This window comes from Anolis sagrei, chromosome Y (genome assembly GCF_037176765.1).
Source record: "Anolis sagrei isolate rAnoSag1 chromosome Y, rAnoSag1.mat, whole genome shotgun sequence".
Taxonomy (NCBI): Eukaryota; Metazoa; Chordata; class Lepidosauria; order Squamata; family Dactyloidae; genus Anolis; species Anolis sagrei.
The window spans coordinates 24,428,230-24,451,615 of NC_090035.1; the positions used below are offsets into that span (position 1 = coordinate 24,428,230).

General features: G+C 45.3%; 1 protein-coding gene across 3 annotated transcripts in view; it reads right to left on the bottom strand.

Moving 5' to 3' along the window:
- LOC137095279 (protein kinase C beta type-like) overlaps window positions 1–22,979 on the bottom strand; it is a 174,399-nt gene extending 151,420 nt beyond the window's left edge. For all 3 annotated transcript variants that reach the window (XM_067461727.1, XM_067461726.1, XM_067461728.1), the window contains exons 1-2: window positions 22,546–22,979; window positions 12,534–12,565 (exon numbers count right to left, since the gene is read on the bottom strand). In XM_067461727.1, the coding sequence (XP_067317828.1) occupies window positions 12,534–12,565; window positions 22,546–22,796 (283 nt within the window). In that variant the 5' untranslated portion in view covers window positions 22,797–22,979. The remainder of the gene's footprint in view (window positions 1–12,533; window positions 12,566–22,545) is intronic.
- Between the last annotated feature and the right edge of the window lie 407 nt (window positions 22,980–23,386).

Below are 23,386 nucleotides of genomic sequence, written 5' to 3' on the forward strand. Positions count from 1 at the left end.
ATATCGGTGCTGTTAGAGTTGATCTTGTGCAGCCTGACGTTGGCCTTTTTTTTTTTTTAGCAAGGATTGGACATCCTTCACTGTACTAACTGTAGACTTTATAGTGTCAAACGACGCAAGCAAGTCATCTACATAAAAATTCTGGTTGATAACTTGGGCAACTCGAGGGTCAAAGGAATGTCTAAATCTTTCCGCAGTCTTTCGCAGGCAATAGTTGGCCACCGCAGGAGATGGTGTGTTTCCAAACGCATAGACCTGCATCTGGAAGGCTTTCACATCTGCCAGAGACTGGGTGTCTTCAAACCATAAAAACTTTAAATACTTTCTATGCTCCGGTGTGACCAGGAACGCATAAAACATTTTGAAGATGTCAGCGATGACAGCATACATGGATTCCCTGAACCTAAGTATGACTCCGATAAGACGTTCAGAAGGTCTGGACCCTTCAGGAGCACGTCATTCAATGAGATGTCCTTGCATTTGGTGCTGGCATCAAACACAATGCGCACCTTTTCCAGCTTCTGCGGGTGAGTGACCTTATGGAAGGGAAGGAACCAAGACTCTTCCTTGTCTGAGCCAGGGCTGGATGACTCAGCATACCTTGCTGAAAACATGTCGTCCATAAACTGAACGATTTGCTGCTTAGTCTTGGGATCATGCTGCATCTTGCGTCTCAAAGACTGCAGTCCTTTCTCTGCTACCTGTTTGTTGGGAGGCAGGGTAGGCCGGTCTGCTTTGAAGGGCAAAGGGGCAATCCAATTCCCTTCCTCGCTGAGAGTCACCTCGGAGTTCATGATGTTCAGGAACTCTTGTTCATATCAGGAGAGCGCTGTGTTCTCGTCATCCCGGGATACATTGAACATAGATGAGAACTCAGATGAAACTCCTTGGCAGCAAACAGAAATGTGGCTGAGGCAACTCTGCATGAAGGTGACTCTGCCACAGCTGAGGGTGTTTGGCTGATCTGGACACAGAGAAGGCGGAGGATGCGTTCTGTCGACACATACAGGTCCCTGTATGGTCCATCCTATTGGAGTCTTCTGTGCCAAAGGTGCACCAGGAGGGCCTCTCTTCTCAGCTCAGATGCTCATCAAGCTGGGGCAGTTGGATCCGATGAGCAGGACTATGTCAATGCCTGGCTCAAAGGGTGGAATGAGGTCCTGTCTTCCTTTCAGGTGAGGATGCACCTGCATCATCTCTCTGGTAGCAATCTGGTCCTTATTGCGTGGGATGGACACACACTCAATAAGGTCAGGTAGCACAAAACAAATGTCTTTGCCACATGGCGAAATGATAAATCCAGATGCAACGCGGCCCTGTCTTCTTTGTTTGCCCATACAAGTAGAAATACAATACTCAATAGTCTGCCTGCCCCTTAAAGATTCTGAAGAAGTTAGGGGTAGCCAGGGAACAGTAGCTTTGGTTGTCAAGGGCCACATACATTTTCTTCTTCATCCAAGGCTTGCTGGCAGGAAAGACCTCTGCCAAACAAATGGGATGGCAAATCCTAGTTTTCTTTGGGCTGCTGCACAGCTGTGTGCAGGCCACAGAGGGTGCCTCAGTGTCCGATGAAGGTCCAGCTGAATCTTCTGGGGAGCGTTGACTGGTGACTCCACTCTTGACCTTGGAGGGCATGAAATCCTTGTCATGCATAGCTGAGCAATGCTTTTCGGATTGGCACACCTCGCACATTATCTTTTCTTTGCATGACTTTGACTGGTGGGGAGTTGCACCGCAGCACCTGAAGCAGATCCTGGACTTCTTGAGGATCTCGACCTTGTCTGCATAAGGCTTCTTGGCAAACTCCCTGCAGTTGGCCAAACTGTGGAGTTTTGCATGCAGTGGGCACAAAATATCCTTAGGCGTTATCTTGGCGTCAGCTGGAGATGAGTTGGTCTCTGTGTACTTTACGGTGATGTTTCTCTTAGCACCACTGTCCTTTGCAGTTTTCTTAGGATCTTTGATAAGCCTGTCCGTCCTTGGAGTCCCATAAAGAGTTGGGAATCCCGTCTGCGGATCATTGAGTTGCATGGCGGCATTTGTAACAAAATCCACAAGATGGGTGAATGGTGGGTAGACCTAATGATTGGCCTGCTTGAATCTGAAGACTTTTCTGCCCCACTCTTCTTGCAGGGAGTACGGCAGTTTCTGAGTGATGGCAGTTTGGGACGAATGTTGGTCCAGGCAGGCAAACCCTGGAAACTGTGGGTTTCCCTTGTCTGACTGGAGCTCAACCAATAAGTCTGACAGGTCCCAATGCTGTTTAAAGTCCTTAGGTTTGAGCAATGGGAACTTATGAAGTCTGTCCGTCAGCGAGGCTTCGATTTGGGTGCTTGACCCATAGCACTGGTCAAGTCTTGTCCATGCAGTGTCCAATGCTCTGTCTGGTTGGTCGATAAGAGCTGAGAAAATTCTTCTCACCTGCTGAGCTGATACTGGACCGAGCCAGGCGATCATAAGTCAATTGCTCCTCCGAGGTGAGCCTTAGACTCTGTATGGCACGCTAAAAGGTCTTTTTCCAAAGTAGGAAATCTTCTGGCCGGTCAGAGAATTTCTCCACACCTCTGTCCCTCAAATCCTTCTTCGGGTTCCTAAGTAGAGACTCCAGCTGAGACTGCGGAGTTTGAAGAAACGGAAGGGGTGTTTGGTCAGGGGTAAAAATGAAGTTCTTCTGAAACCTAGAAGGTCCATTCCAGGGGACACCTGCGGCCTCAGGAATGGGCGAAACCCTGGTTTCCAGGCTAGGCTTTGGTGCCTGAGTTGGTGGCTGTGGGCTCCTGGCCCTGAATTGCTCAGCTTGCATGCATGGCACGATGTCGCTGTCTGCATGCACCAGCTTGCTATCTTGGAAACCAACGTGAGCTGACAGAAGAGGCGTGGTTGGAGGGGTTGGCAAAAGGTTGACATTCTCTTGAGACAGCTCTCCTTGCAGCGCCTTCACCAGGATGTTGGCACGGACCCTTTTTTGAGCTGCCTCCTGTTGGATGCGCATCAACTTCAACTTTGCCTCTACTTCTATCTGAGCCCGTTCGAGGTCTGCTGCTACTGCCTCTTGTTGGATTCGCGACAACTTCAACTTCGCCTCTACTTCCATCTGAGCCCATTCGAGGTCTGCTGCTGCTGCCTCTTGTTGGATGCGCGACAACTTCTGCTTTGTCTCCAAGTTAGCTTGTTCGGCCTGGAGTTCAATCTGAACCCGCTCAAAGCCCAGGCCTAAGTCTGCTGCTGCTGCCTCAGCTTCAGCCTCAAGAATTTTTTTTCCTGCAGCTCCATCCACTTGTCTTCTTTGTTGTAAAGGGCCGCCATCGATGAGGAGCTGCTTCTGGAGATGGACGATCCAGACGCTGAGTCACGTCTGCTGCTCGACTTCCTGTTGAGATGGCTGTGCTTGCTGCATGCAGAAGCGCCTTTCTGACTGCTCAGCGCACTTAAATCCTTTGGGGAATGCTTAAGGAGCTCAGGGATCACACTACCAGCGGGCAAAGGTTGAACTTCTTTGTCCCTTCTGGGGGAGGGGAGTTGGCTGCATGAAACAAATGAGCATAGCTAACATCCCTATGCTTAACAGTGTTCAAAAACCAAATTGCCCTAGAAGCTGCATCCTGGTTGTTTATTTTACTAAGTAACTGAGTGATGTCATCGACCAGGCACCTCCATTTATTAACCAAAACCTTAAGATCTGCCTCGATATCCTGGGATTTCTCTAAATCCTCAGAACGCTGTAACTGGTTGTCGAGGTCGACAATAGAAAGCCATACACTTTCAAGCTTATCTGTAAGCAGAGATTCCTGCTGTTAAAACGCATCTAAGGCTTTGTGGGATGGGTGTCTAGAACCCTGGGAACGGAGGCTACAAGCTTTACCTTCAGACTTTGGGGAACCTGAGATGTGAGCCATGACAGCAAATTGCCCAAACAGTATAGCAATACAGGTAAAATGACAAGTAAAGCAATCAGTATATCAATGACCAACGGTCAATAGAACACACAATATGAAAATGCAATCATAAGTACAAAGAGCAGGCGATATAGCAAAAGCAGTAATAACGCAGTCTGTGAATCAATGCAAATATTACAGATAGGGCAAGCAATATTACAGTGCAATTGGCACACACAAATGGCTTATCACTTTAAGGCAGAGAGTAAAACACAGCAGACACAATAATGCACATTAAACTCTTGCTGTAAGGCTGCAAAACCAAAAGGAATTGCAAAAGGGCTTCTTTTCAGGAAGCTGAGAAGCAAAGCACCAATGGCTGCTGCAAATCTGAGCTTCGAAAACCTTGCTTCTGGCTGGAGACTTGCAAAGTAGCAAACTGTGCAGCACTGAGCTGTGCAGCACTTCTGTTGCTGGAGCCTTTGCAAAGTAGCAAATTTTGCTAAGACAGCTGGCTTGTGGCTGGAGACTTTGCAAAGTAGCAAATTTGCAAAGCTAGCTGGCTTGTGGCTGGAGACTTGCAAAGTAGCAAATTTGCAAAGCTAGCTGAGTAGATCTTGTTTCTGGCTGGAACAAAATGTTGCAATCTTGCTAGGTCTGCTGGTTGCTGGCTGAAGACTTGCAAATAGCTGTGCAAAGACTGGAAGATTGTAGCAAACTTTGCAGACTTTCCAGCTCCTCTGCAAGGAAGGTGGAGGTTGAAGCAAAGAAGGAGGCTGCCAGGTCTTTCCTTCTGGTCACATGGGGTGTCATCCAAAATGCCCGAAAATGAAGAGACAGGCAGATGGATACAGGTAATGAAGACTTGAAATGGCTTTTACAGGCTTCTTTGAGCACTGTTCTGTAGCTCTAAAGTCTTTTTCTCTATTCCTGGGTGGCAGAAGCCACCAGTTCATCTTCTACTGTGCTGTTGCACGCTGGGCCTGTGCATATGACTGTAGACAGGACATATATTCTGGGTGCCCAACTGGACGCCGGGGCTGCCTCAGATTAAAGGCCCTTGGACCTCCGCAAAACAAAGTTCTGTAGAGGCTTAAAGTAAATCCAACAAAGTTTTTTATTGATTAAAACAAACAGGTACTTTAAAGCTTTCTTAACAGTCTATTTGTTCTTGCAATCTTGTTCACTGGGAACAGGCACTATCTTCATACTAACTGTAAACTAACTAATGGGGAAATCCTTAACTTCTAATCTGGGCAGTCTGTACTTGCCTCTGTTGGCGTGGAGCCCCTGCACTCAGCACCAACTGTGTCTGGCTTCCGCGAGCAACCCTTACCAAGCAGAGCTTTGTAGACTTCCAGGGGAAAAGAAGGAATTCAGGTAGCTGTGATGGCTGTCTGAAGTCCCTCAGCAAAGGAGCTCTAAGGCTGCAAAATCCACAGCCAAGCTGTGGGGCCTTTTCTCCCCGGCCAAGCTGTAGACTGTAGGCTGTATATCTCCCCGGCCAAGCCGTAGAAGACGAAGCTTTCTACAGGAGCTCTTCATTTTATGTCCTGTGCAAAAGGCTTCTCTGTGAGAACTGACTCAAAAAGGCTCCTATTCCCTCCAAAACTCAAAAAGGGGTGGGACCAGGGAGCCTAACTATAATTGACAGGTGGCTTGCCCTATGATTGCAAACTATAACAGGAAACCACCCTGCTGCAAAATCCCAAGCCTGGGATTGCAAACAGACATTTAATTCAAAGCAAATAAAATTGGAGCTCCTGGAACAGCTGATCCAGAACAACTACACTTGGCACACAGAACTCCAACAACTAACAGAAAATCCTGGAAGGGTTTGGTGGGCACTGACCTTGAGTTTTGGAATTGTAATTCGCCTACATCCAGAGAGCACTGTGGACTCAAACAATGATGGATCTGGATCAAACTTGGCACAAACACTCAATATGCCCAAATGTGAACATTTGTGGAGTTTGGGGGAAATAGACCTTGACATTTGGGAGTTGCAGTTGTTGGGATTTATAGTTCACCTACAACCAAAGGGCATTCTGAACTGCACTAATGATAGAATTGGCCAAACTTCCCACACAGAACCCCCATGACCAACAGAAAATACTTCTGATGGTCTTTGGCGACCCCTCTGACCATCTCGCAACCCGTCCCCCCAGGGTTTCCAACCCCCAGGTTGAGAAACACTGGTTTAAAAGCTTCTAAGAAGCACTTCCTGAACTCGGAATGCTGAAGGTTGTTCCTTGCAAAATCCATATATTTCTCAATTGGATATTTTACGAATCACAGAGGCCACTTATGGCTGCCCAATAAATGTAATAAATGCATGCTCAAAGTAAGCTCACACTCCTATAGGAAGGGAATCACAGACCTGGAGTTCCTAGGAACAGTTGCATAGCTGCATTATGCAGGTCTCAATGTACCCATGGCGGTTGCTTGTTAGCGACAGAATGTTCCCAAAACTCAGAACATTGTTTCCTTACAAATCCTATATATATATATATATATATATATATATATATATATGTATGTATACACACACACACACACACACCACACTGCTTTCTTCCAAACCCCATATACTTTTTTTATCAGCTCCATTTTGCAAAATGTAGATCAACGAGCCCACTAAACACACAAGTAAAACTTTAAAAAACAAGATCATAATGGCCGCAAAACAAGAAACTAAAAGCACATAGACCAGACCCATGTCATATAGGAAAGAAGCTGCAAACCCGTAAGAAGATGTTGGGATTCGAGTCCTTGCAAAGTGCTGTTATGCAGGTCTCAAGGTACCCAAAATTATGTTCCCTGAACTCAGATGATGATATGCAATTTTCTGACTAACCCACAAATGCACAGGTGAAACCTCAAAGTCAGCTCATAGGGAGAGAGCAGCAAGCCTTGAAGGCCATGTTCATGTAAGCTTATGCTCCTATAAGGAAGGGAACCACAGACCCGGGGTCCCTAGGAACGGTTTAGGGTCTACGGCTATGCAAAGCATCAATGAACCCAAGTTGGGTGGCCATGACCAACAGAACATTCCCTCAACTCTGAAGGCTGTTTGCTTGCAAAACGCATTTGTGTGTGTGTAAGTGTGTTTAATTTTCTTGCAAATCCCATATACTTTTTCGTTGGCTCATTTTGCAAACTGTAGACCGAGGAGCCCACTTATGGTTGTCAAATAAATACATAGATGAAATGTCAAAGTGAAGTCGTGCTAATATAAGAAAAGAGCCACAGAGATTAGTGACTTTAAGTTTTCACTCATAGAGTAAGGGAACTGAAAACCTGAGGTCCATAAAAAGAGTTTGAGGTCTAAGGTTTTGTGAAGTGGCATTATGCAAGTCACAATGTTCCCTGAACCCAGAAGACTATATGCAATTTTCTGGCAAATCCCATATACAGTACTTTTGCATTGGCTCCATTTTGCAAACCGTGCACCAAGGAATCTACTTACAGCTGACCAAATAAATGCACAGGTTAAACATCAAAGTAAGTGTATAGGAAGATAACCACAGGCCATAACGGCCCCAAATCGAGACCTTAAACTCCTCAACTAAGCCAACACTCATATAGGAAGACAGCCACAGATGTATGAACCAAGCTGTGTTAAAGTAGCATTATGCGGGCCTCAATGTACCCAAAGTGCCAACTATTTGTCAGCGACAGAATGTTTTTTGAACTCAGAAGGTTATGTGTTATTTTCTTGCAAATCCCATATACTTTTGCATTGGCTCAATTTAGCAAACTGTGGACCAAGAACTCCGATTGTGATGTGCTGTTTTCTTGCAAATCACGCGTACTTTTGCATTGTCTCCAATTTGCAAACTGAAGACCAATAAATGCCCAAGTCAGCTCCTAGGAAGGCAACCGCAAACCCTAATGGCCCCAAAGAGAGACCCTAAAAGCTTCAAAAGCCAGACCCAAGAAGCACAAAAGCAGGAATGCAGAGTCCTTGCCTCCCCTCCATCCCTTCGGACCCAAGAGTCGGAAAAATACAGGTTTGTTTTTATGACCAGGACATGTGAGGTAAAGGAAAAAAATGCCTCCTCCATGCTCAGCATGCAATATTTATTAAAGGAAGAAAAACGGCCTCATGGAGATATCTGGAGGGATCCACCAACGTTGAGCACCATTCTGCGCCACTGTGATGTCATGGAAATGTGCGCAGAATGGCTGTCAACATCCACATGACAACAAAGATATGTTTTGGAAGGGGAAAGGGGAAGTTACTGTAAAAGGAGAAACCGGTTGTGCTTCAAGATGGCAGATTTGGCCAGTCTTTGCCTTTCTGTCTTTATGCAAAATGCCAGTACATAATAGTCCATCTCCAGGAGTCCTAGGGTGTATCTACACTGCAGAATTAAAGTGGTTTGGCGCTACTTTACCATGGCTCCATGCAATGGAATCCCAGGAGTTGTAGTTTGGTGAGGGACCAATACTCTTGGTGACTACAACTCCCATGATTCCGCAGCATGGAGCCACCACAGTTCAAGGGTGCATCTACTTTGTAGAATGAATGCGGTTTGCCCCCTAGTAGTAGTAGTAGTAGTAATATACAACCACCATCACAATAATAATAATAATAATAATAATAATAATAATCAACATCATCATCTCAGCCGGCATTTGGAAACAATGAACATTGACAAAATCATGACCTGTCAACTGCAAAAGGCCACCTTACTTGGATCTGCGCGCATCATTCGAAAATACATCACACAGTCCTAGACGCTTGGGAAGTGTTCGACGTGTGATTTTGTGATACGAAATCCAACATAGAGATCTCGTTTGCTGTGATATACTGTGGTTTTGTGTCAATAAAATAATAATAATAACAACATCAACAACAACAACAAAAATAATTGTTGTTAATGTTTAAACCTCACTTTTGGACTCTAAGTGGCTATGACATGATGCAATGAGATCATGGCACCTGTATTTGGGGAGATGCTCACACTCTTTGGCTACTACAACTCCCATAATTGCTCAGCATTCTCAAAGTGCATTAATTGTACAGTGTAGACACACCACAAAATGCAATGTAGACACACCACAAAATGAGTTCCATGCAAGGGACCCCCAGAAAGCAATGTATTCTCTAATTCAGTGTTTCTCAACCTGTGGGTCCCCGGGTGTTTGGCCTACAACTCCCAGAAATCCCAGCCAGTTTACCAGCTGTTCGGGTTTCTGGGAGCTGAAGGTCAAAACATCTGCGGATACACACGTTGAGAACCACTGTTTCACTGGAGCCTCTTTCTGTAGAGCTTTATTCGTAGGTTTCCACATAGCATAGTATTGGACCGATGATGAGGATGTTTATTTATATTGCACTTTCTCCTCTTAAAAGAGAACCCTATTGGCCCCTTCTATGCTTCTACGATATGGTTAATTTAGGCTCCTTTACAGCCTTCTTTGCAGCAGGGATCGGCCTGCTTTGCATGATCTTAACCCCATGCACCTCGCGCTTCCGGTTTTGTGCTTCTTCTTAATTTTTTCGCAGCCGCAAAACAGTCAAACGTTTGCCATTAAAAAAAAAAAGAAACCATAACACTCTCTGTTTCCTTCTGAGGATGCAATTCACCATCCAAAGGGAATGGTGAGAAAAAGAGTGATACCATAAGAAGACATGCAAAACCAGGGCTCTCTCTCCCTCGGCATGATGGGCAAAAAAGGAAACACGGCGCATGGCACCATCGCATTAATGCACACTTCCCCTCCATCCGCCCCCACTTCCTGGCAGCTGAGAGGCAACACACAGGAGCAAAGGAAGGAAGGAAAGGGACAACGGAAAGGGCAGGGGGCTCGGACCCACATACAGAGGACCACATTCAGAATTATGTGTCACTTTGGCACTTTAGCTGCCATAGAATCTTAGGATTTACAGTGTCTCAAGCACTATAGCCTTCCAAGGGTGCATGTACACAACAAAATGAATGCAGATTGGTACCACTTTAAAGGACTCAGGCCCATGAGGCTGATTGCTCACCATGAAACCCATTATTCAATGCACACCTTCCAAAAGTCCTGCAAGTGAATTGGGAGATTCATTTTCAAGAACCATCCATACTGCAATTCATTTTCAAGGACCATCCATACTGCAGAATTAGAGAACTTTGGCACCACTTTAGATGCCACGGGATCCAGGGATTTGCACACTTCAAAGGGTGTGTTGAAATAGCAAAATTAATGCAGTTTGATGCCACTTGATTGAAGACACCTGTTATGGCTCAATGCTATGGGATCTTGGGAGTTGTAGTGTTATAAGGCTGAAGAGCATGGTAAATATTTCCTAACAATAATACAAGGGGTGCATTTACACTTCAGAATTAATGCACTTTGGCACCTTTTGAACTGCCATGGTTCAGTGGTATGAGGGAGCCCTGGGAGTTATAGTTTCACAAGGTCCATAGTCTTATCTCAGTGCATCTCCACTGCAGAATGAATACTGTATGGCACTGCTTTGATTGCTACGGCTCAGTGCTATGGGATTCTGGGAGTTGTAGTTCCACAAGGTCCATAGCCTTGGTCTTGAGCCTTCTATGCTAAAAAGTACCCTGCCAAGCTATAACTCCCACAGCACTGAGCCATTGCGGTTTAAGAGTGCATCTATGTTACACAATGAATCCACTTTAACTGCTCTGGCTCAATGCGATGGAATCGTGGGATTTGTCATTTGGGGCAGCACCAGAGACGGCTCAAGGCCTTGCAAAACTGCAGCTCCCAGGGTTCCACTGTATTGAGCAAATAATGAAGGGACAAACTACAACTCCCAGAATCCCAAAGCACAGCAGCATGGCAATTGAAGAGATGTAGAAAGTAGATTCATCCTACAGTGTGGATGTAACCTGAGCCTTCCTTTCTCCCATTCAGAAGATTCATGAGTGCAAGCCCTGTTGCTACATACAATCAGATTGCATTGACAATATTTGGGGGATTTTTTTTTGTTACTTTGAATAGAAAAGCGGAAGTCAGTGCATGGCTGCAGATACATTTAACCCACACCAGTAGACCTTAGCTATGTTTTTATGATCTCGGCCCCCAAGAAAATGGGAAACATTTTGAATGGCAAAGAAGAGAAATCCCTTGAAGAGGGAAAAAATGTTGCAGAATTACAACTGATTGGTAAAAATGTAGATCCAGGGAGCTAGCTTCCGTTTCCATTTGCAGGTAAGTTGCAGAAGACAGGTGAGAAGCCATTTTTATTTATGTCAACTTTCAAAGGGCTGGTTTTTTTAATTGGGCATACATTATGTATAACCTTTGGCATTATTATTATTATTATTATTAGCAGCCTACATTTCTCACTTGATTGAGACCCAAAGTAACTATAAAAATGCATACATTATGAATATAATTGCTTTGTGTATTATATGTTTTTAACTGATTGCTTTTTGGAAGCCGCGTTGGGTTCTGTTCTGGAACAAAAGCCACATATAAATAAAATAAGGCATTAAAACAAAAGAGACTGAATTGCATGCATCACTTTGGTGCCAATATGGGCCCCAAAACCCATTTGGACACTTTATCCTTTCTTTCCCATGGAAAGGGCAACAAAAGGCTGCAAAAGCAGATTTGCACCCCTAAAATGGCTCTTTGCCTTCTAAAGGAATTTGGAGAGGAAAAAAGGGGATCCTATAATGAACAGTTCCAATGCTTGCAGGGTTCTTTCAAGTCCTTTCCTCTTTGTAGGAAAGGATGCCATTTGAATGGGGTTTGGAGGGAGACTTTCTGCACTAAAATTTAGATTTGGTTCCTTACCTTCTAGCACTGCAGCTAAACTGAGATCCTCTGCCTTTAGAAATAGTTTTTTGCCAAGTAAAAAAGCAAAGCGGGAATATGAATGCAGCAAATGAACAGGTTATGTATAAAAATAATACTAGAGCATAATTAGAATTCAATTAATTTCTAAAGAAAAGACCCTAGGGTATTAAATAGTAAACAAACACTGTGCATGGCTTTCCTGCAGGAGATAAAGTGGGGCATAATAAATAAATAAATAAATAAATAATTGATTGTTGTGCATTTTCTAGGCTTTATAGCTGTCTTCTAGAAGCATTCTCTCCTGATGTTTCTCCCACATCTATGGCAGGCATCCTCACAACCTCTGAGGATGCTTGCCATAGATGTGGGTGAAATGTCAGGAGGGAATGCTTCTGGAACATGGCTAAACAGCCCAGAAAACTCACAGCAACCCAGGGATTCCAGCTATATGTTGTTGTTGTTGTTGTTGTTGTTGTTATTATTATTATTATTCAAAGCTTTACTCTTTGGAGGAATTAAGGAAAATTTCATGAAAGGGCTCCAGATTTTGGTTTTTGATGCCTTAATTGCAATAGAATCCTAGTCTTGCATAGTTTCTAGCCTTCTCTGCCCAAGAGTACCAAACTACAGCTCCCATCATCCACAGCACAGCTGTGGCAGTCGAAATGGGATCGAACTGCATTCATTCTTACAATGTAGATGCAACGCAAGTCTGTGCTGGTTTTAAAAAGAAGGCAATGTGGAGATATTTCGCAAAAGCATTGAAAGTGTAAACGCAACATCTGGGAAGGATTAATTGGCACTTTGGCTCCCAATGGGACATTTCAGTGCAACTGCATCCAATAATTCCATAGACATGAACACAAGGGATGCATCACTCACCTTGACACTGGAAACCTTGCTTCCCGAAGCCCCTGGAAAAAAAGGAGAAGGAGACACATATTTAGGGGAGACACAAACAACACACATTTCTGCAACATTAACAGCCATTGGACTCAAGGAAATGCAAAGAGCGGCTTCCTTGTTTTCCCAGAATAGGTTGCTCCCCAACTGCCATGAGACTGCCTGCAAGTCCCCCAAAAGAAGAAGACAAAGGGAGGAGGAAAATAGATATTTGGGACTGGAATTGTCTTGAGTGGGAATTAAGAACCATTGGCTCTACAAAAGGCCTCCAATCTGTGGATTTGGAAATCTGATGTGGTCTGATCCTGGGAGACATGATAGCAATTGGTGCCCAAAACCCATACACCTCGAAGAAACTGAGAAGGAAATAGGGAAGAGGCAACATTCTTCCTTCATCCCTCATCTCTGTCCCATCAATTAATTCCCTATCTCTATCCTTTCTTCTCATCTCAATTATTTAAAAATTATTAAAATTATTAAATTTTGTATGTATGTATTTTTATCTTTTACAATGTAGCTTATAAATCGCCTAGAGCATCTCGGATGGAGGGCGATTAATAAGAAATTAAATATGATGATGATGATGATAACTTCTTCCTCAACCCTTCATTTCTGTCCTATCAATTATTTGCTATCTCTTTCCTTTCTTCCTGCATCTCTCTTCCATTTCTTCCCTCTATCCTTCCTTTCTTCTCTGAAATTTTCCCTTCATCCCTTAATCTCGGTCTCATCAATTAATTTCCTATCTCTCTATCCTTCCTTCTCTTAATCTATCCCTTCTTCCTTCTCTCCCCTGTATCTCTCTTTCCCATCAATGCCTTACCACTATTCTTCCTTCCTTCTCTTAATCTTCCCCTTCTTCCTCAATGCTTCATCCTGTTCCATCAATCAATTTCATATCTCTATTCTTCCTTCTCTTAATCAATCCCCTTTTTCATCTCTCCCTTATAGCTATCCTTCACCTCTCTCTCATTTCTTCTCCTCTCTTAGCTTTCCTTCCTTCTCTTAACCTTTCCCTCTCTCTATTCCTTCTACTCTTAATCATTCTCTTCTTCCTCTTCTCCCTCCATCCTTTCCCCATAAATTCCATATTGTTTGTTTATTTATTTATTTATTTATTTATCACACTTATATGCCACCCTTCTAACCCTGAAGGGGACTCAGGATATCGCTATCCTTTCTTTTTTAATCTTTCCCTTCTTCTGTGTCCCTTAATCTTTATCCCATCTATTAATTCCCTATTTCTATCCTTCTTTCTCTTAATCTTTCCCTTCTTCCATCTCTCCCCTATATCTATCCTTCACATCTGCCCTATCTCTATCCCTCCTTCTTTCTCTTAATCTTTCCCTTCTTCCTCCCTTCCTTCTATTCAGGACTCCAAACCCTAGGAACTTCCTTTGATTTTGAATTTAAAGGAGAGGCAGAGGGTGGGGGAGATAACTAATTAAGAGACAATTTATTAAATGGAAGGTGACAGATGGGAATGAAGACATTAACTGCCTGGCGATCCTCTCCGGGTTCAACTTTGCTTCCAAAAAGACAAACAAGTGGGACCCGAATGTGGAGTGATGTTGCCATTTGAAGACAGGGGGCGGGGAGGAGAAGGCCATCTTTCTACCTATCTCACAGGTTATTTCTTGGTTCTCATCTTAATGTATTACCACACAATGACTTGATAAGGAACAATGGGGGGGGGGGGGTATTGGGAACTGACAGAAGACTCCCTTGTCTTTCTAAATCCGTGCAGATGTGCGGCAGCCATGATACTAACAGGAGCAGGACGCAGGGAGCATACAACTCCCTTGTTGTACCAGCTCCACTGGCTGCCGATTTGCTACCGGGCTCAATTCAAGGTGCTGGCGTTGGCCTATAAAACCTTAAACGGTTCCGGCCCAAGATACCTATCCGACCGCATCTTGACCTATGAACCCACCAGGACTTTGAGATCGTCCGGGGAGGCCCTGCTCTCGATCCCGCCTGCTTCACAGGCACGACTGGCAGGGACGAGAGATAGGGCCTTCTCGGTGGTGGCTCCTCGGCTGTGGAACACCCTTCCCATGGACATTAGACTGGCTCCTTCCTGATGATATTCCGCAGGAAATTAAAGACTTGGTTGTTCAAGAAGGCGTTCGAACAGGAAGTGCAATGACTGGTAATGACTATAGAAATGGAATAACGGAAAATGATATTGGATTGTGGTTTGGATGATGAGACGACGCTGAATGGTTTTCGTAGTAATGACGATGTTTTTGTATAATTGCTGGATTGTGAATTGTTTTTATACTGTGTCTTGAATTTTGTTGCTCCTATGTTGTACACCGCTGTGAGTCGCCCCCGGGCTGAGAACAGCGGTATATAAGCAAAGCAAATAAATAAATATAGTGCGCAGAGCAAAGAACGGCTGTACTTTCGGAGCAGATTTTTGCATTCCTTAAAAGCATCCCTCCCACCCCTGGATCCCGAATCCTTTTAGCATTTTGTAAAACATGAGGGGTTTGACAAGAAGGGGTGGGGCTCATTTAAGGTAGCACCTGAAGTTGAAGGGACACTTGTGGACAGCATGTTGGCCCATGAGTATTGTTTATATGTATGCATAAATGTTTTATATAAAATAAATACGTTATATTTTAATACATATAACTAACATAACAAAAGTGTTTGATCTCTCTGCTTCCACCATGTTGCACACTGCTTCTAGGTGGAGAATAAATTATTATTTTTACTTTATTTATTAATTATCATTTATTATTATTATTAATATTTATCATTATTTATTATTATCACCAAGTCCCTCTAGGGTAGGCATGGGCAAACTTGGGCCCTCCAGGTGTTTTGGACTCCAACTCCCACAATTCCGTATTGTGGGAGTTGGGAGTCCAAAACACTTAGAGGGCCCAAGTTTGCCCATGCCTGCTCAAGGGAGATGGAGTGGGATATAAATAAAGATGTTGTTGTTGTTGCTGTTGTTGTTATGCAGAGGACCATATTTAAGCACCCATTGAGTTAAGTGGGACCTATCCAGGAAACAGGGACACATCTAATAAAGTGGGCCAAATTTAGCAAAAGGGGTCACTCTGGAACCCAAAAGGTCCTTGGAGCCAAATGGAGTCGAAACCAACAAAGCCATGTTTTTCCAAAGTGGGTCATATTGAGCAAAACAAACTGCTGCCAATTAAAGGGATGTCAGATCAAGACAAATAGGGCATGTCTAGAAAATAGGTTGCTTTCAATACAGGGGTTTTAGTCCTAGACAAATGGGACCCTTTTTAATGATGGGGGAGCCACAGGGACACATCTAACAAAGGGGGGCTCTGGAATCAAATTCAGCCAAATGGCATTGCAAAAGGGGAAGGTTTTCAAAAGGGGAGGCCACATCCATCAAAACAGGTTGCATCCAATGCAGATCTATCCAAGAGGTACATGATGTGCTGCATTCAACCCAGGAGTCACAGAGCATAACTGGGCCAAATTGGGTTCTGGGAGACACACGTATCAAACTGGGTCCCATCTAGAACTGGGGGCCACATCTAGGCATATGGGGCCAATTTAATGAAGTGGGGCCCACTCAGGAACCTGACCAAGCGTTCCACAGAAGTGCCAGACCAGCAAATGAGGCCATTTCTACACTGCAATACAGAATATCTGCTTTGAACTGGATTATGTGAAAGTGTAGACTCATATCATCCAGTTCAAAACAGGTAATGTGGAATATTTGCTTTGATAATCTGGATTACATGGCAGTACAGAAGGGACCTAAATCCCTAAAGGGTGAAAGGCAGGGCAAAAATAAAGTTAATAATAATAATAATAAATTATTAATAATAATAATAATAATTATTATTATTATTAATAATAATAATAATAATAATGGGGTTGTATCCAATGAACGGTATGGGCAGCCACGTTTGGGCGAGTGGGTCACAACCAGAATATTTATTATTATAATCATAATAATGGGCTGCATCCTACTCTTGGGGGCCACATCTGGACCGTGCAAAGGGACAGACCTTCCCGAATGGACCCAAGTAGGCATCAGTACAGGAAGCTAACAAACCAAGGGGCATGTTACACATGGAGCTAAATCAGATCCCAGAGGCCACATCTGTCCAAATCCGGCCTGGGAGCAATTCCTCCCAGGAAAGAGGCCAAGAAGAGGAATTGTATTATTGATAGTCATGTTGATATTTTGTTGTGATATTCCCTTATTGTAAACTGTTTTTATACGTTGTACACCGCCGTGAGTTGCCCTAGGGCTGAGAACGGCGGTCAACAAATGCAGTAAATAAATAAATAAATAAGACCCTTTAAAGAGTGGGCAGATCTTTTGGGAGCAGGGGCTGAATTCCTAAGGAGAAGAATCAGTTTAACGTCCTTTGGGGCCGGAGGACAGATAGAGATAGGCAATAGACATCTACACTACCATCTAATCCAGATCATCTGGGGCCCCTTGTACACTGCCCCAACCGAGACCGCCTCCCACCTGGAAACCAATGCCCTCACTGTGGGAGAAGATGCAGGTCAAGAATAGGGCTCCACAGCCACCTACGAATCCACCCCCAGGACACCGAACTTGGAAGACCATCATCCTCGGACTACGAGGGATCGCCTAAGTAAGTAAACCATATAAATCCAGATTATGAAAGCAGATAATCCACATTATCTTCTTTGAACTAGATTATATGAGTCTACACTGCCAGATAATCCAGTTCAAAGCAGATAATGTGGATGCTGTATGGCAGTGTAAAAGGGGCCTGGGATTATATGCTTCCCCACCATCTATTCTGCCACGTCAAAGCCTGACTATCTTCTTTGAACTGGCTTATATGGCAGTGTAGACTTTGGCTGGATCTATACTGCCATATAATCCAATCACCAAAGCAGACTATCCACATTATTATCTGCTTGGAACTGGATTATATGAGTCCGCACCTACAATTCCCAGAAATCTTAGCCAGTTTACCATCTGTTAGGATTTCTGGGAGTTGAAGGCTAAAAACATCTGGGGACCCCAGGTTGAGAACCACTGGTCTACAGTGTAGGGCCCCTTCTAAATAAAATAAAACCCAGGGTATCTGCTTTGTACTGGATTACATGGCAGTGTAGACACATGTAATTCCATCCAAAACAGATAATAATCTGGATTATATGGCAGTGTAGACACATGTAGTCCAATTCAAAGAAGATAAGAATAATCAGGGTTATATAGCAGTGTAGACTCATATAATCCAATTCAAAGCAGATAATAAAAATCCAGATTATATGGCATTGTAGACTCATATAATTACATTCAAAGCAGATAAGAATAATCAGAATTCGATGGCAGTGTAGACTCATATAATTAAATCCAAAGCAAATAAGAATAAGCAAAATTATATGGCAGTGTAGACTCATATAATCCGGTCCAAAGCAGATAATAATAATCAGGATTATATGACAGTGTAGATTCAAATAATCTGGTCCAAAGCAGACAATAGTAATCCGAATTATATGGCAGTGCAGACACATATAATCCAGTCCAAAGCAGACAGTAATAACCAGGATTCTTCTTTTCTTCTTCTTAGGCGATCCCTCATTGGACGAGTAAGGCGGTCTTCCTTGATGACTATTTTTGTGGGTTTGTAGGTGGCTGTGGAGCCCTATTCTTGACCCGCATCTTCTCCCACAGTGAAGGCATTGGTTTCCAGGTGGAAGGCGGTCCCGGTCGGGGTTGGCTTGACGCACCTTCCTCCTGGCACGTTTCTCTCTTTCACCCTCCACTCGTGCCTCCTCGAATTCTGCAGCACCGCTGGTCACAGCTGACCTCCAGCTGGAGCGCTCAAGGGCCAGGGCTTCCCAGTTCTCAGTGTCTATGCCAGAGTTTTTAAGGTTGGCTTTGAGCCCATCTTTAAATCTCTTTTCCTGTCCACCAACGTTCCGTTTTCCGTTCTTAAGTTCAGAGTAGAGCAACTGCTTTGGGAGACAGTGGTCAGGCATCCGGACAACGTGGCCGGCCCAGCGGAGTTGATGGCAGAGGACCATCGCTTCAATGCTGGTGGTCTTTGCTTCTTCCAGCACGCTGACATTTGTCCTCTTGTCTTCCCAAGATATTTGCAGGATTTTCCAGAAGCAGCGCTGATGGAATCGTTCCAGGAGTTGCATGTGATGTCTGTAGACAGTCCACATTTCACACGCATAGAGCAGGTTTGGGAGGACAATAGCTTTATAGACAGGCACCTTGGTATCCCTACGGATGTCCCGGTCCTCAAACACTCTCTGCTTCATTCAGGAAAATGCTGCACTCGCAGAGCTCAGGCGGTGTTGTATTTCGGTGTCGATGTTGACTTTGGTGGAGAGGTGGCTGCCAAGGTAGCGGAAATGGTCAACATTTTCTAATGTTACACCATTAAGTTGTATCTCTGGCATTGGGGAGGGCATGGCTGGTGACTGCTGGAACAGCACTTTGGTTTTCTCGATGTTCAGTGACAGGCCAAGCTTCGTGTATGCTTCTGCAAAGGTGTTTAGAGTGGCTTGTAGATCTTCTTCTGAATGCGCACAGACAACATTGTCATCAGCATACTGGAGTTCTATAACAGATGTTGTTGTAACCTTGGTTTTGGCTTTCGGTCTGCTGAGGTTAAACAGCTTGCCATCTGTCCGATAGATGATTTCCACTCCGGTGGGAAGCTTCCCATCAACAAGGTGAAGTATCATAGCAATGAAGATGGAGAATAAGGTTGGGGCAATAACACATCCCTGTTTGACACCCGATTCCACCTTAAATGGGTCACTTTGGGAGCCATTGCTGTCCAAGACTGTTGCCATCATGTCATCATGGAGGAGCCGCAGGATGTTCACAAATTTGCTTGGGCACCCGATTTTTTGGAGGATGGTCCAAAGAGCGCTGAGATTCACTGTGTCGAATGCCTTTGCAAGGTCGATGAATGCCATGTACAGAGGTTGATTTTGTTCTCTGCATTTTTCTTGTAGCTATCGTGCAGTGAAAATCATGTCAACGGTTCCTCTGGAAGGGCGGAAGCCGTTCTGGGATTCTGGGAGGGTGTCTTATGAGAGGGGCAGAAGGCGGTTTGCAAAGATTCTTGCGAGGATTTTCCCAGCGGAGGTTAGAAGGGAGATACCTCGGTAGTTTCCGCAGTCTGTTCTTTCCCCTTTTTTGAAGAGGGTGATGATGGTGGCATCCTTGAAATCTGCTGGGATTTTCTCGGTCACCCACACTTTTTCTATGAGCTGGTGGAGTTGTTGTGTCAGCTCAGGTCCTCCCTCTTTAAAGATTTCAGCAGGGATCCCATCCAGTCTGCTGGCTTTGTTATTCTTTTGTTGGCTGATGGCATTCCTGACTTCTTCCAAACTAGGCGGTGCTGTAAGCTCATCCCTGGTTTGTTGTGGGATTTGTGAGATGACCTCTTTGGCCACATTGGAGCTGCGGTTCAGGAGGCTTTGGTAGTGTTCTTTCCAACATAGTGCAATTGAGTTTTGGTCGTTCAGGAGTGTGGTTCCATCTGATGAGCGTAGAGGCTGTATGCCATGGTTTCTTGGTCCATAGATGACCTTTGTGGCTTTGAAAAATCCCTGAGCATCATGAGTATCTGCCAGGTGTTGGATTTCTTCAGCCTTCTTTGTCCACCAGATGTTCTTGAGTTCTCTTGTCCTTCGTTGGACCTCAGCTTTTGCACTGGCGTAGATCTTTTTCTTAGCAACACAGTTGATGTCTCTCTGCCAAGTTTGGAAGGCTTTCCTTTTCTTGTCAATTAGCTGTTTGATCTCGATGTCATTTTCGTCAAAACAGTCTTGATGTTTCTTGGTTTGATATCCAATAGTTTCTTCGCAGGCTTGGATGATGGAGGTCTTCAGTTTGTTCCAATGTTCCTCAACATTTTCGGGGTGTATTGTGGGTAGATGTTCCTTGAGTGCTGTTTGGAGATGGGCTCATCTGGAGGGCTCCTGAAGGGCTTGGGTGTTCATTTTGCGCCTTGTCTTTCTTCCTTGGAGTCTGAACTTGGGAGCGATCTTGATAGCCATCGTGGATCGGATTAGCCTGTGGTCAGTCCAGCAGTCGTCAGCACCTGTCACGGCTCTGGTGAGGAGCACCTCACGGCGATCTCTGGCACGTGTGATTACATAGTCTAAGAGGTGCCAATGCTTTGACCGGGGGTGCTTCCATGATGTCTTGAACTTGTTTTTCTGGCGGAAGAGCGTGCTGGTGATGATAAGGTTGTGTTCCGCACATTTGGTGAGAAGCAGGATGCTGTTTGAGTTGCTGTTTCCAACTTTTCTGATGGTCCCTCGCCACAGGTCGAAGTCTCGTCTGACTCTTGCATTGAAGTCCCCCAGGAGGATGATTTTGTCCTCCTTAGGTATCCCCGATAGGACGGTGTCCAGCTGACAGTAGAATTTCTCCTTGATGTCTTCGTCAGCATCTAGTGTTGGTGCATAGGCACTTATGATGGTTGCCTGTTGGTTTTTTGGCAAGATCAATTCGGAGGGTTGAGAGTCGTTTGTTGATGCCAGTGGGTGCTTCAGTCAGATGTTTCACCAGATCATTTCTGATAGCAAAGCCAACTCCGTGCAGTCTTTGGTCTTCTTCAGGCAGTCCCTTCCAGAAGGAGGTGTAGCCTCCTTTTTCTTCTTTCAGCTGTCCCTCTCCTGCTCTCCGGGTCTCCTGAAGGGCTGCTATGTCGATGTTGAAGCGTCCCAGCTCCCTTGCAATGATGGCAGTTTTGCATTCGGGGTGTTCACTGCCACTGTTGTCCATCAGAGTCCGTACGTTCCACGTACCGAAGTTCATTTTTCTTTTTTGGCCGCAGGGTGGTGACCCCATTGGATGTGGCAGTCCAGTCAGGGATAAGAGAGGCAGACTATGTTTAGGGCACCTTTTCTAGCCCCCTCCCCATGTGGGGTGAGCAGACTGGGTCCTAAAAAGGGCTGCTCAGTTGCGGATACAGCTGCCGAACTACTCAACTGCCTCGGACCTTGAGGTAGAACGACTGAGTCTGTACCCACCGCCCATGTGCCAGTCTGTGACTAGGGGCTTCCAGATTTCACAGCCCTGCTCCCGTCGCCACTCGCTGATCGCCATGAGACTTTGGTTGGTTTGTTTTTATTTTCTTTGGAAGACGCCTGTGCGTGGGTTTTTTAAATGTGTGGAGGTCAGTGCACAACTGATCAACACACAGTCTTCACAGAGTGAGGTTCCACTGGTGATGTAGTTTGACACAATGACCGTGGCTTCTCAATCTGTTGCAGCCTTCTTCCACTTTCACAGCCGTTGTAACATGTACCATGTTATCCTCCGCCTGCTCCACCGTTGAGGTCTTTGCGTCTTCGGACTGTGCTTGGTCTGGAACCTCCCCCGCGGCCACTCCTGGGAGTGCACAACTCCAGTCGTTGTGCCCACAGGTTCATTGGAACATGTAAGCCCCCTCACCACGACAAGGTGACAGTCCATCGAGGGATTATATGGCATCGTAGACTCATATAATATTGTCCAAAGCTGATAGAAATAATAATCCGGATTATATGGCAGTGCAGATGGGGGCTTCAATGGTCCCTTCCACACAGGTGTATAAAATACACTTTGAACTGGATTATATGGCAGTGTGGACTCAGATAACCCGGTTCAAAGCAGACACTGTGGATTATCTGCCTTGATATTCTGGATTATATGACAGTGTGGATTCAAATAACCCGGTTCAAAACAGATATTGTGGATTGTCTGCCTTGATATTCTCGGTTATATGGCTGTGTGGACTCAGATAACCCGGTTCAAAGCAGATATTGTGGATTCTGGGTTATATGGCTGTGTGGAAGGACCCAATGTCACAGGGTGGGTTGGGGAAGACTGGGGAGGGTGAGAGAGAGTCTCCATGGATGGATCAAGCTTGCCAAGAGAGGGACAGGACCTGCATTCTTCATTCACTACAAGGGAGGCTCTTCAAAGTGAGCTTACCTGGGGGAGGGGGGGAGGGTTCGAGGGGAGGGGGGGCGAATGGCTCACCAGATGAAGTCGGTGCAGTGGCTGCAGAAGGTGGGCTGCTTGAAGAAGCGGGCGGTGAACTTGTGGTTCTTGATCTCGTGGACGTTCTTCTGGCGGAGGGCTCCTTTGCGGGCGAAGCGGACCGGGCCTTCCTCACCCTCGGGGACCGAGGAGGAAGAGGAGGAGGAGGAAGAGGAGAAGGACGAGGAGGAAGCAGCCGGGGGAGGAGGGGGAGGAAGGGGCAGCTCCGGGTCAGCCTCGGGATCGGCCATGCTCTGCGCCCCCCCTTCTCCAAGGAGAGACCCCCGAAGGAGTGAGGAGGAGGATGGAGGAGGAGGAAGAAGAGGAAGAAGAAGAGAGGATGCTCTCCGCCGCCGCTGCTGCTGCTGCTTCTCCCTCTTCTGCTGCAGCTCTTGCTGCTTCTGCGCTGGCCGCAGCTGGAACGCCTCCCTGGCCCCGCCCCCTCATCTGCATCTCCCCGCGTAGCCACGCCCCCTTCTAGCCCGCCGCCGGCCAGGCAAGCCGCGCCCCTTAAGCAGCAAGCCCCGCCCACCCCTCTTCTCTTTTCAGCCGCACCACTGCAGGGCTTTCTCTCTCTCTCTCTCTCTTTTGCAGCGGGATGGTCCCGTTTTCATCTCGCGTTGGAGGAAATAGGCAATCCGTTAGGTGTATCTGCACTATGGGATGGATGGAGGCAACCTTGCCGCACTTTAATGCAAATCCTGGGAGATGTAGTTTGGCAAAGGAGTAGTAGTCTTTGAGAAGTAGTCTTGTATTATTATTATTATTATTATTATTATTTTCTGACACAAAAACACAGTATGTCACAGCAAACGAGATCTATATGCAGGATTTCGTATCA